Source organism: Cherax quadricarinatus, chromosome 22, assembly GCF_038502225.1.
Source record: "Cherax quadricarinatus isolate ZL_2023a chromosome 22, ASM3850222v1, whole genome shotgun sequence".
Classification (NCBI taxonomy): Eukaryota; Metazoa; Arthropoda; class Malacostraca; order Decapoda; family Parastacidae; genus Cherax; species Cherax quadricarinatus.
The window spans coordinates 3,902,048-3,914,981 of record NC_091313.1 but is presented as its reverse complement, the minus strand read 5'-3'; the positions used below and the strand labels follow the sequence as shown (position 1 = coordinate 3,914,981).

The 12,934-nt window shown below is 43.9% G+C and overlaps 1 protein-coding gene and 1 long non-coding RNA gene across 3 annotated transcripts in view; one reads left to right on the top strand and one right to left on the bottom strand.

Annotated features, from left to right (window-relative positions):
• Positions 1 to 4,056, bottom strand: part of LOC128689790 (uncharacterized) — a 10,073-nt gene extending 6,017 nt beyond the window's left edge. The window contains exon 1 of the long non-coding RNA XR_008407222.2: positions 3,528 to 4,056. This is a non-coding gene — a long non-coding RNA (uncharacterized lncRNA). The remainder of the gene's footprint in view (positions 1 to 3,527) is intronic.
• LOC128689789 (killer cell lectin-like receptor subfamily B member 1B allele C) overlaps positions 1 to 12,547 on the top strand; it is a 29,959-nt gene extending 17,412 nt beyond the window's left edge. Inside the window, exons 3-5 of one of the 2 annotated variants that reach the window (XM_053778258.2) lie at positions 4,276 to 4,548; positions 4,946 to 5,116; positions 12,090 to 12,547. In XM_053778258.2, the coding sequence (XP_053634233.1) occupies positions 4,276 to 4,548; positions 4,946 to 5,116; positions 12,090 to 12,301 (656 nt within the window). In that variant the 3' untranslated portion in view covers positions 12,302 to 12,547. Of the gene's footprint in view, positions 1 to 4,184; positions 4,549 to 4,945; positions 5,117 to 12,089 lie in introns of those variants that run through there. The other variant, XM_053778255.2, reaches the window with a different exon arrangement.
• The last annotated feature ends 387 nt before the right edge of the window (positions 12,548 to 12,934 follow it).

Here is a 12,934-nt window from a genome sequence, read left to right as displayed (position 1 = left end):
TCTCCGGAAGCACACATCAACCAGGTAACTGCTGCAGCATATGGGCGCCTATCAAACCTCAGAACAGCATTCCGACATCTTAATAAGGAATCGGCCAGGACCCTGTACACCGTGTACGTTAGGCCCATATTGGAGTATGCGGCACCAGTTTGGAACCCACACCTAGCCAAGCACGTAAAGAAACTAAAGAAAGTGCAAAGGTTTGCAACAAGACTAGTCCCAGAGCTAAGAGGTATGTCCTACGAGGAGAGGTTAAGGGAAATCAACCTGACGACACTGGAGGACATGAGAGATAAGGGGAACATGATAACGACATACAAAATACTGAGAGGAATTGACAAGGTGGACAAAGACAGGATGTTCCAGAGATGGGACACAGCAACAAGGGGACACAGTTGGAAGTTGAAGACACAGATGAATCACAGGGATGTTAGGAAGTATTTCTTCAACCACAGAGTAATCAGGAAGTGGAATAGTTTGGGAAGAGATGTAGTGGAGGCAGGATCCATTCATAGCTTTAAGCAGAGGTACGATAAAGCTCACGGTTCAGGGAGAGTGACCCAGTAGCGTCCAGTGAAGATTCGGGGCCAGGAGCTATGACTCGACCCCTGTAACCACAACTAGGTGAGTACAACTTGGTGAGTATACACACACACACACACACACGCACACACACACACACACACACTCACACACACACACACACACACACACACACACACACACACACACACACAGGCACACACACACACACACACACACACACACACACACACACACACACACACACACACACACACACACACACACACACACACACACACACACACACAGGGTCAGGGGAGACATGATAACGATATACAAAATACTGCGTGGAATAGATAAGGTGGACAGAGACAGGATGTTCCAGAGAGGAGACAGAAACAAGGGATCACAATTGGAAGCTGAAGACTAAGACGAGTCACAGGAATGTTAGGAAGTATTTCTTCAGTCACAGAGTCGTCAGGAAGTGGAATGGACCAGCAAGTAATGTAGTGGAGGCAAGAACCTTACATAGCTTCAAGACGAGGTATGACAAAGCTCAGGGAGCAGAGAAAGAGGACCTAGTAGCGATCAGTGAGGAGGCGGGGCCAGGAGCTGAGTCTCGACCCCTGCAACCACAATTAGGTGAGTACACACACACACCAGGCCTAGTGTCTATTGGACATGTGCACAGAACAAAATGGTAACTAAAACACACGCATACATACACACACACGTGATGACGTGAGCAAGTGCCGGGACGGACATGCCAAAGCCGTTAATAACACCGGAAGGTGATGATGCTACTAAGGCCGCTGCTGGAGACTACAGCAGAGGGCAGGCAGGCAGGGAGGCAGGAAGAAAGTAGTAGTAGTAGTAGGGCCGTGGCAACTAGGTGAGCGCACGCACACACACACACACACACACACACACACACACACACACACACACACACACGCAACCACAATTAGGTGAATACACACACACACACACACACACACACACACACACAACCACAATTAGGTGAATACATACACACACACACACACACAAACTCACACAGGGACAGTGAGGACCTAGTAGTGCTCAGTGAAGAGGCGGGGCCAGGAGCTGAGTCTCGACCTCTGCAACCACAATTAGGTAAGTACACACACACACACGCAACCACAATTAGGTGAGTACACACACACATGCACACAAACACACACAGGGAGAGAGAGGACCTAGTAGTGTTCAGTGAAGAGGCGGGGCCAGGAGCTGAGTCTCGACCTCTGCAACCACAATTAGGCGAATGCACACTCACACACCTACATACACACACACACACACACACACACACACACACACACACACACACACACACACACACACACACACACACACACACACACACACACACACACACACACACACACACACACACACACACACACACACACACACACAAGAGGTATGACAAAGCTCAGGAAGCAGAGAGGGAGAGGACCTAGTAGCGATCAGTGAAGAGGCGGGGCCAGGAGCTGAGTCTCGACCCCTGCAACCACAATTAGGTGAGTAAAATTAGGTGAGTACACACAAGGTGGACAAAGACAGGATGTTCCAGAGATTGGACGCAGTAACAAGGGGACACAGTTGGAAGTTGAAGACACAGATGAATCACAGGGATGTTAGGAAGTATTTCTTCAGCCACTGAGTAGTTAGGAAGTGGAATAGTTTGGGAAGCGATGTAGTGGAGGCAGGATCTATACATAGCTTTAAGCAGAGGTATGATAAAGCTCACGGTTCAGGGAGAGTGACCTAATAGCGACCAGTGAAGAGGCGGGGCCAGGAGCTTGGACTCGACCCCTGCAACCTCAACTAGGTGAGAACTAGGTGAGTACACACACACACACACACACACACACACACACACACACACACACACACACACACACACACACACACACACACACACACACACACACACACACACACACACACACACACACACACACACACACACACACACACACACACAAAGTAATCTAACATGAACTGCAGTAACATTGCTGTTGTTATTAGTTTATTCGTCAAGGGGGAAAAAAACAGGTAACAGAGGTCAAGTGGTCAATATTATTGTTACTCAAGCGGACACGTAGCAAGACAGTCTAGGTGGGGAAGCGGTTGGCCAACAGCAGGAACCACCGCTGGAATTACCCGTTGAGTCCTGGGTATTAGCTTTATTAAGCCAGTGTGTTGTTATTATGGTCATATTCGTTTTCAGAATCCCAAAAACCGTAATGTTAAATACATTTTTTCCTCAGAAGCACAAAATTGTTCAAAGTTTGTAGAGAAGTGTGATCTGAGTGAATAATATTCTTTGTCCACACCATATATACCAATTAATACTGGCCAAGTATACTCCCCCTACAGATGGCGCTGCCGTTCAGAAGGAATATACTAAAAGGACAGAAATACCACAATATTGTCACGTTGCTTCTAGCAGTTGGAAATTTCGAGGAGACATATATTTATTTACGTGAATCAGAGGCTTTAGCTTACTTGCTAGCAACGTACTGTAGTAGAATTCATAGACAAAAAATAATTATTATAATTTTTTTGTAAACATAGCATAATAAATCACATATATGAGGCGGGAAGGTTGGGGAGAATTAAGCGATTTACTGGCGTGTTCTTAACAACCAGGTCTGTTGTGTCCCAGAGTGACGCATCCTCTTTTATCTTTTCTTTGATATACTGCACACCTGAACGCATTTCTTAACACAAAAACATGCAGCACGACTTTTAATTTTATAAATTGTCTTTGATCCAGGTTTATTTTACTTATTTGAAGGTAAACTGAGGATTTTGGTTACATGGAAAAATAAATGAAATTGTAAGTTGCATTGTTCCTGGCTCTACCCACTTTCTTACCTACCACCTACTTTCCATCCACATCGGTGAAGGCTAATGTCTCAATATCACATTTAACTCACCGTGTCTGAGAGAAAGCGGGTCTCACTTACTAGTAACAGCGAATCTTAGACGACACTAGTGACGGAGGCTGACTTTGTCCGGAGATTCCCTGGCAAGTATTCGTCGATGTTCTCACTCAGTTTACTAGCCATGTAGCGAAGGTCACTTAGCACACCGTTTTGAAACTCAGTGATCTCCTGCAAGGCCTTCACCTGCGTCATAACATAGTCGTCCTTCACTGTGTGTTCCTCGCAGAGAGGAACTTTTCGTTTCGTGAGTTCAGTGATCCTGTCCATGATTTCGGAGAGTGTTTGATGTGATGTCTTCTGGCTGAGGGTGGAGGCACTTACCAGCAGCACCACCACCATGACTGATCTGCTGTACCAAGTTGCTGGTTTCATTGCGACTGATTGGGCACTAGCAGCACTAAGCACTGAAGCCCCTGGCCCGCTCGGCACTGGTGGCCATGTTGTATAGGAAGAGGCGCCCACGAGAGTAAGACGCCGTGTATTTACTATTTTTAACTGAACCTCTCCTAATTTTTACAAATTCTACAGCTCTGTAAATACCTCTCACATGAGTACGTCAGTACCAAAGCATATCACTGAAGGAACCGATGAATGTTTAAGATCAATTTTGCGATAGTTGGGTTGTGAGTATTGGCAACGCAATATAAAGTGGGTTATTGGGGGTGGGGGATGTAGCTGACTCCTGCCCTTCAGTGTCAATTAAGCACCATGAGACTCGAACGTGGACTGCTGCTGCGCCTCCTGCTGACGGCTGTGTTGGCTTTTACAGCCGCAGATGAGGACGACGCAGACCACCGGATTCCTCTGGACACAATCTCCTCGGGCATTCACAAAATCTCAGCTATACTCGAGGGGCGACGAGACTCCTGCAAGAAGAAACTCTCGCAGCCAGTGGAAACCCGTGTGTCAGAACTGGAGAAGCTGGTGGCGAGGCAGTGGGAGGGGCTGCAGGAGGTGGAACAGGAGGTGAAGGCCATGGAAGACAAGATGAGTGTCTTGCTCCAGTACAGAGGCAGCGCCGACCCAACACCCGCCCATCAAGGTATTTAAGCCTATATCTGTAAATAATGTGACTGACATTTTTATGTGAAGTACTAAACCCTTGTGGGTCATTCAGTACAAGGAGAGGTATCAGGGCTAGATCCTCCGATGTTAAGCGTGAAACCAATGCGCTATGTAAATATTCTCACCTAGTGGATAAATGCTGCTATCCAAGAGGCTGTCAGTATTAATTCATGAATCTAAGAGCGATGTGCACATGATTAGCACGAAGCATTTCAGTCTGCGTCTCAAGTTATTTACTTGTATTAATAACTGTCGAGTCGCTCAATAAGGAAACTGCTGTTTTAAGTCTTGTTGAGTTGTTTGAAGTATCACATGCGGGTGTTTCTTTAAGGTTTGTTTTAGCCGTTCGAAATTTTTTAAAGAATTTCTCTCAGGGTGCGTTGAGCCGTTCGAAATTGCTGCTGGCGGATGTTTCTGGGCACACAAGGACCCCAGTTTGTCGTGGAAGCAGGCAAGGAAGCGCTGCCAGCAGGAGGGAGGTGACTTGGCCACCCCAGAGGACCTGACAGCAGCCAGGCACTATCTCCGACGCAAGTTGGGGTCAGGTCAGTAAAATTCTTATTTTTTTATTTGTTAAAGCATTTTAGCACTAGACATTATGCAGAACAGATAGACCTTATAAAATAATCTTAAAAGCTGTCATGTTATTAATCATGTAGTAAGACATTGTATTTAGGTCTCTGATAGCTAAAATGAGGAGCTGGATGAAAGTTTCACATTATAATCAGTGACAAACACGTAATAATATGTACTAGACATGCATCTCTCACACCTCATGTACTGTATATACCATCTTTATATCAATAATGTATCTCTTATAACTTTTGTACCATATTATGTAATAAAATATTGGTCAAAAAGAATAAAAAGATGGTATGGTAGGGGAAGTGGAATATTCAAATGGGTTCAAGAAGATATATATATATATATATATATATATATATATATATATATATATATATATATATATATATATATATATATATAGGGAGGTACCACCTCTAGAACTGTTATAGGGACCCTCATCCTCAGAGAAAAGAATAAACTTGCTTCATGGAAAGCTCAAGGTTCTCCCTGAAGCTGTTTGAGAATTTTCTCCTACCACCCCCTATATTTTATGTATATTTTATTTAAAGACAAAATACATTGACAAAACATTCACAAAAATACGATAAAAAGTAAAACAACATAGGTGACTCAGAGCTACATCTCGAATACTTCGTCCAGCTCCCCGGCGGTGGGCCGCGTGCCCAGAATGCTGCAGGCATTTCCTCTCTGGATTGCAACACTGAGTCTCTGAAAGAGGAAGCTGGTCGCCCTGTGGTCCTTGGTTTCTATGATGAGCTTTTCACCCAGCTCTATTAGGAACTTTAGAGCACACTTGCCCCATGCTCCAAGGGTCTCCGACCCTATTGGGATGAAGTTATAGCAAGGGGGAAGGTCTTCATATTTGCGGATCTCCTGGGTCTCCCTGTGGCTGGCAGCTCCACCCCCTTCCACTACGGAGTATGACAAGTAGGTGTCTGCCAATGTGGCGGCACATGTGTAGTCCCAGGCAATCTGCTTTCCATCCTTCCAAGGTAGCATAGTGGCTCCATCAGGACGCTTTTGACTTCCGTCAGACCTCTGCATTTGGGGTTCCCGTTGAGCTGGGCAACGGGCTGTGGCGAGGCTTCTCTTTATGATGTCATTGACCTCCTCATGCCTGGCATACTTCCCTTCTGCTGTGTGACACACGAGACCATGAAGTCCGAATTGATCAGCTGTCGCCCTGCCGCAAATACACCTATGTTCGGTGAGGATATATATCATCGTGTAGCTAATGGACACAGTACAGTATGGAGTTAGTACAATCTCAAAAATACTTAAGAATCTTATTCCCACTGTAATATTAGTCATTACTGGGATGCAATCTTTTCAAAAATAATTCATTCTTCTAGCCATATCCTGTAGGGTTGGCATGGAGGTGTCCCGGGAAGGTTGGATGTCCGGACACTAAGACATAGTGTGCCAGTGTATGGCCCTGTCTCTGCCCACACACTTTGTATTTTATGTCACTGGCATTTCTGTACAACCCATACTGCCATTACGTCAACGAACCTCCATCCACAGTAATCTATCCATTATCACAGCATATCTTACGGAATAAACTAAATAATATAATCTTATGTTGTAGATGCCTACCCATCAGGGCAGCCTCAGCTGATTCTGGTCTACCATGATAACACCCAGTATACCAGAATCAGGTGATTCTGGTGTACCATGATAACAACCGGTATACCAGCCTCAGCCGATTCTGGTGTACCATGATAACCGGTATACCAGCCTCAGCTGATTCTGGTCTACCATGATAGCACCCGGTATACCAGCCTCAGCTGATTCTGGTCTACCATGATAGCACCCGGTATACCAGCCTCAGCTGATTCTGGTCTACCATGATAACACCCGGTATACCAGCCTCAGCTGATTCTGGTCTACCATGATAGCACCCGGTATACCAGCCTCAGCTGATTCTGGTCTACCATGATAGCACCCGGTATACCAGCCTCAGCTGATTCTGGTCTACCATGATAACACCCGGTATACCAGCCTCAGCTGATTCTGGTCTACCATGATAGCACCCGGTATACCAGCCTCAGCTGATTCTGGTCTACCATGATAACACCCGGTATACCAGCCTCAGCTGATTCTGGTCTACCATGATAGCACCCGGTATACCAGCCTCAGCTGATTCTGGTCTACCATGATAGCACCCGGTATACCAGCCTCAGCTGATTCTGGTCTACCATGATAGCACCCGGTATACCAGCCTCAGCTGATTCTGGTCTACCATGATTACACAGTGTTCAGTGGTCAGTCGTCACGTGAGGTCACAGACCCTGAGCTGCTTGGGGATTAGCGTGGACGGTTACAAAGCATGGCTTGCTTCTACAGTGTTTTAAAAGCTGAGGTTGGAGAGTTGAAGGAGGAGGTCTTGCTTCTCCAGGAGGAGATTAGGAGGCTGAAGGTCCACCTCAATGGGCCTGGGAGAGAGTGTGAGGTGGTTGGAGATGTGGGGAATGAGGCTTCTAGCAGTGAGGTGCAGTCTGTCTCTCACTGTGAGGAGGCTGTAGGTGGGGTGGTAGCAACGGCTACCAGCAGTGAGGTGCAGCCCAGCACCTGCTACAAGTGGCGAGTTGTTCACAGTAATGGGAGGCGCATCAGAGTAAGGAAAGTTAAGAGTGCAGATCTGAAGGTAGGAAATCGCTTCTCTGTTCTCCAGGATGAATGTACTTCAGTGGCCAGTGAAGGTAAGGGTACTACTGCCCCTGCTAATGAAGGTAAGCGCATTCTTGTGGTTGGTGACTCTCAGGTAAGATATGTTGATCGTGCTTTTTGTAATAGGAATAAGAAGATGAGAGATAGAGTGTGCTTCCCTGGAGCTGGTGTTGGGGACATTGTCAACAGACTGGATAATATCATGTCAGGTAATGGGAACAAGCCCATTATCTGTCTCAGTGCTGGTGGAAATGATATTGGGAAGGGTAGGAGAGAAGAGCTGCTAGATAAGTACAGGTCAGCTATAGATTTCATTAAGTCTAAGGGAGGGATCCCAATCATATGTAGCATCTTGCCTAGAAGGGGAGTAGGAAATGAATGGTTGTCTAGGGCAATTGGTGTAAATTGCTGGCTAGACAGATACTGCAAGGAACTTGCAATCCCATTCATTGACAACTGGAACAACTTTTATGGCAAACATGATATGTATGCAAGGGATGGGGTTCATCTCTCTGGGGCAGGGGTGGTAGCACTTGCAGACTCGATTGAGAAGGCCATTGGTGAAATGCCTATGATTTTAAACTGATGGAAGATAGAGGTATGGGTGTGTGTGGGAAACAAGCAGGTTGCAACACTAGGGTTGGAAACAGTAAATGTATAAAAGGCATTCAGCATGAAGTTATAAATAAAGACAATAGAACAGGTCAGCAAACAAAGGGGGACAGCAGAGGGCAGCAAGGGACTAGCTCCCTTAAGGTTTACTATACTAATAGCAGGAGTGTTAGAAATAAGATAGATGAGCTAAGATTAATTGCAAGTGCAGGAAACATAGATATTATTGCTATAACAGAGACCTGGCTCAATCTGAAAGATAGAGAGATGCCCTCTGAATGTCACATACAAGGCTATAAATTATTCCACACTGACAGGGTCAACAGGAAAGGTGGTGGAGTAGCGATGTATGTCAGAGACAATTTAAATTGTTGTGTTAGACAAGATATTAAATTAGAAGCGTCAGCCACTGAATCTGTTTGGTTACAGCTTCTCGAGGGCCGAGAAAAACTAATTTTGGGTGTGATTTACAGGGCCCCAAATCTTGATAGGGAGTGCAGTAAACTTCTATGGGACGAAATTCGTAAGGCATCTACATACGAAAATGTTGTGCTAATGGGAGATTTCAACTATAGACAGATTGACTGGAGCAATTTGACAGGAAATTTAGAGTCGGGTGACTTTCTTGATACGATCCAGGATTGTTTTTTAAAACAGTTTGTGACAGAGCCAACTAGGGGAAATAACCTCCTTGACTTGGTTCTTGCCAGTAGGGAAACACTAATTAATAATCTTGAGGTTAATGATGAGCTTGGGGAGAGTGATCACAAATCACTCAGTTTTAACATATCATGGAATTCCCCTAATAATGGCAATCAAGTCTCCGTCCCTGACTTTCGCTTGGCTGATTTCATAGGACTGAAAAATTACTTAGGTGGGCTGAACTGGAATGACCTGACTAGGGGTCAGGTAGGTGGTGATGGTTGCCGATATGATGCTTTCCAGGGCATAGTTCTAGCTGCTCAGTCAAATTATGTTCCAAATAGGGAAATCAGATCAAACAAAAATGATCCTAAATGGATGAACAATAGATTAAAATATCTGATTGGTCAAAAGAGAGGCATATATAGGCAAATCAAAAGAGGAGAGGGGCAATTAAGAAATCGATATATTCAGTTAAAGAGAGAAATAAAAAAGGGAATTAGAAAAGCAAATAGAGATTATGAGGTTAAAGTTGCAAGAGAATCGAAGACTAACCCAAAAGGATTCTTTCAGGTATACAGAAGTAAGATCAGGGACAAGATAGGCCCACTCAAAAGTTCCTCGGGTCAGCTCACTGACAGTGATAAGGAAATGTGTAGAATTTTTAACACATACTTCCTCTCAGTTTTTACACAGGAGGATACCAGCGATATTCCAGTAATGATAAATTATGTAGAACAGGACGATAATAAACTGTGCACTATTAGGGTCACAAGTGACATGGTCCTTAGGCAAATAGATAAATTAAAACCTAACAAATCCCCAGGCCCTGATGAACTGTATGCAAGGGTTCTAAAGGAATGTAAAGAGGAGCTTAGCACACCTTTGGCTAATCTTTTCAACATATCACTACAAACTGGCATGGTGCCAGATAAGTGGAAAATGGCAAATGTGATACCTATTTTCAAAACAGGTGACAGGTCCTTAGCTTCGAACTATAGACCAATAAGCCTAACCTCCATAGTGGGAAAATTTATGGAATCAATAATTGCCGAGGCAGTTCGTAGCCACCTTGAAAAGCATAAATTAATCAACGAATCTCAGCATGGTTTTACAAAGGGGCGTTCCTGCCTTACGAATTTATTAACTTTTTTCACTAAGGTATTTGAGGAGGTAGATCATGGTAATGAATATGATATTGTGTATATGGACTTCAGTAAGGCTTTTGACAGGGTCCCACATCAGAGACTATTGAGGAAAATTAAAGCACATGGAATAGGAGGAGAAATTTTTTCCTGGATAGAGGCATGGTTGACAAATAGGCAGCAGAGAGTTTGCATAAATGGGGAGAAATCAGAGTGGGGAAGCGTCACGAGCGGTGTTCCACAGGGGTCAGTGTTGGGCCCCCTGCTGTTCACAATCTACATAAACGACATAGATGAGGGCATAAAGAGCGACATCGGCAAGTTTGCCGATGACACCAAAATAGGCCGTCGAATTCATTCTGACGAGGACATTCGAGCACTCCAGGAAGATTTGAATAGACTGATGCAGTGGTCGGAGAAGTGGCAGATGCAGTTTAATATAGACAAATGCAAAGTTCTAAATGTTGGACAGGACAATAACCATGCCACATATAAACTAAATAATGTAGATCTTAATATTACGGATTGCGAAAAAGATTTAGGAGTTCTGGTTAGCAGTAATCTGAAACCAAGACAACAGTGCATAAGTGTTCGCAATAAAGCTAATAGAATCCTTGGCTTCATATCAAGAAGCATAAATAATAGGAGTCCTCAGGTTGTTCTTCAACTCTATACATCCTTGGTTAGGCCTCATTTAGATTATGCTGCACAGTTTTGGTCACCGTATTACAGAATGGATATAAATTCTCTGGAAAATGTACAAAGGAGGATGACAAAGATGATCCCATGTATCAGAAACCTTCCCTATGAGGATAGACTAAGGGCCCTGAAACTGCACTCTCTAGAAAGACGTAGAATTAGGGGGGATATGATTGAGGTTTATAAGTGGAAGACAGGAATAAATAAAGGGGATGTAAATAGTGTGCTGAAAATATCTAGCCTAGACAGGACTCGCAGCAATGGTTTTAAGTTGGAAAAATTCAGATTCAGGAGGGATATAGGAAAGTACTGGTTTGGTAATAGAGTTGTGGATGAGTGGAACAAACTCCCAAGTACCGTTATAGAGGCCAGAACGTTGTGTAGCTTTAAAAATAGGTTGGATAAATACATGAGTAGATGTGGGTGGGTGTGAGTTGGACCTGATAGCTTGTGCTAACAGGTCGGTTGCCGTGTTCCTCCCTTAAGTCAATGTGACCTGACCTGACTAGGTTGGGTGCATTGGCTTAAGCCGGTAGGGACTTGGACCTGCCTCGCATGGGCCAGTAGGCCTTCTGCAGTGTTCCTTCGTTCTTATGTTCTTATGTTCTTATAATCACTTTCAGGTGTATAACTGTCGAAACTTAACCACACATGGTAAATGACACTTATGTACAGACCAGGCGAAACGTTTACTTTAATAAAGGAAAGAAAACGTTTCACCCCGAGTGGCTTAATCAATCCAGATTCGCTAACAAACTACATCTCAGATAATCCTTTTGTTATGCTTTTACCAACAAAGGAGATAGATGGAGATGAGATAGATAAGAGATTAGAAGGATAATTACGGCAGATAACAGATTAGATAGATAACAGTTAAGATAACAGGTGAGATAGATGATTATATAATAGAGATAAGTATCAGTTGAGATAAATAGTAATAAGATATATACCATGAGGCAGATAACAAATGAAATAGATTGCAGATGAGACAGATAGCAGATGAAATAGATAACAGATGATAGATAACGGCTACTGCTGAACACCATAATACTTCTACCACTGTTGAACATCATACCACTTCTGTTACAATACTTTGAAGAATATAATACACCTGTTACGGTCTGGACAGTTCTCCAACGATACCTCTCTTCTCATCCCCTAGACTTCTGGTACGTGTGGCTCGGGGGAACAATCACCGGACCTAGGAAGTGGACGTGGCTTGACGGCAGGGAACTGGAGTCCAGCGAGGACCACTGGGCAGCGACCCCTGAGTCTGGAGACTGTCTGGCCCTCAATGGGGGTAGAGGCTACCGAGCTATGGAATGGGACTGCGAGAGTGAGAACTGGTTTCTCTGTGAAAAGAAGCTGGGATAGTGGAGTGGCGAGCTGGGTACTGGAATGGCGAGCTGGGTAATGGAGTGGCGACCTCGGGAGACAGGTTGTCATGGCACGTCAAAAACACATTGCCTGGAAAATTTGTATGAAAATATCTGGCAAACTAGCATAGGTTCGTTTCTTAGAGGATCTAGTAAGATGATACTGTTCTATAAAAACATCTAATTATCTGGTACGTTCCTTGCAATATCCATCAACCTAATATTGTTATCTGAAGGTTTCTTACCTCTCAAGGAAAAACTAGCCCAATATTGCTCTTTGAGAGAAAAAGCAATGGCCTGAATTGCATTCAAGAATATGACATATTATTATTCCATACGGACAAATCGTGTACTTCGTAGCTCGCAGCTCTCTGAGAAGACAATCCAGTTCTTTGTGTTGTAATATGAGCGGATCTGCTGTATGAATTTAAGAAATCAAAATAATTGATTTTGTTTATTGTTCTCAACGGCGAGTACCCTTCCAGCCAGATGACTCAGTAATCAAGGGTTTCAGTGTGATCTAGTTATCAATGATGATGTGTAACTAGATGATTTAGCTATATATATATATATATATATATATATATATATATATATATATATATATATATATATATATATATATATATAT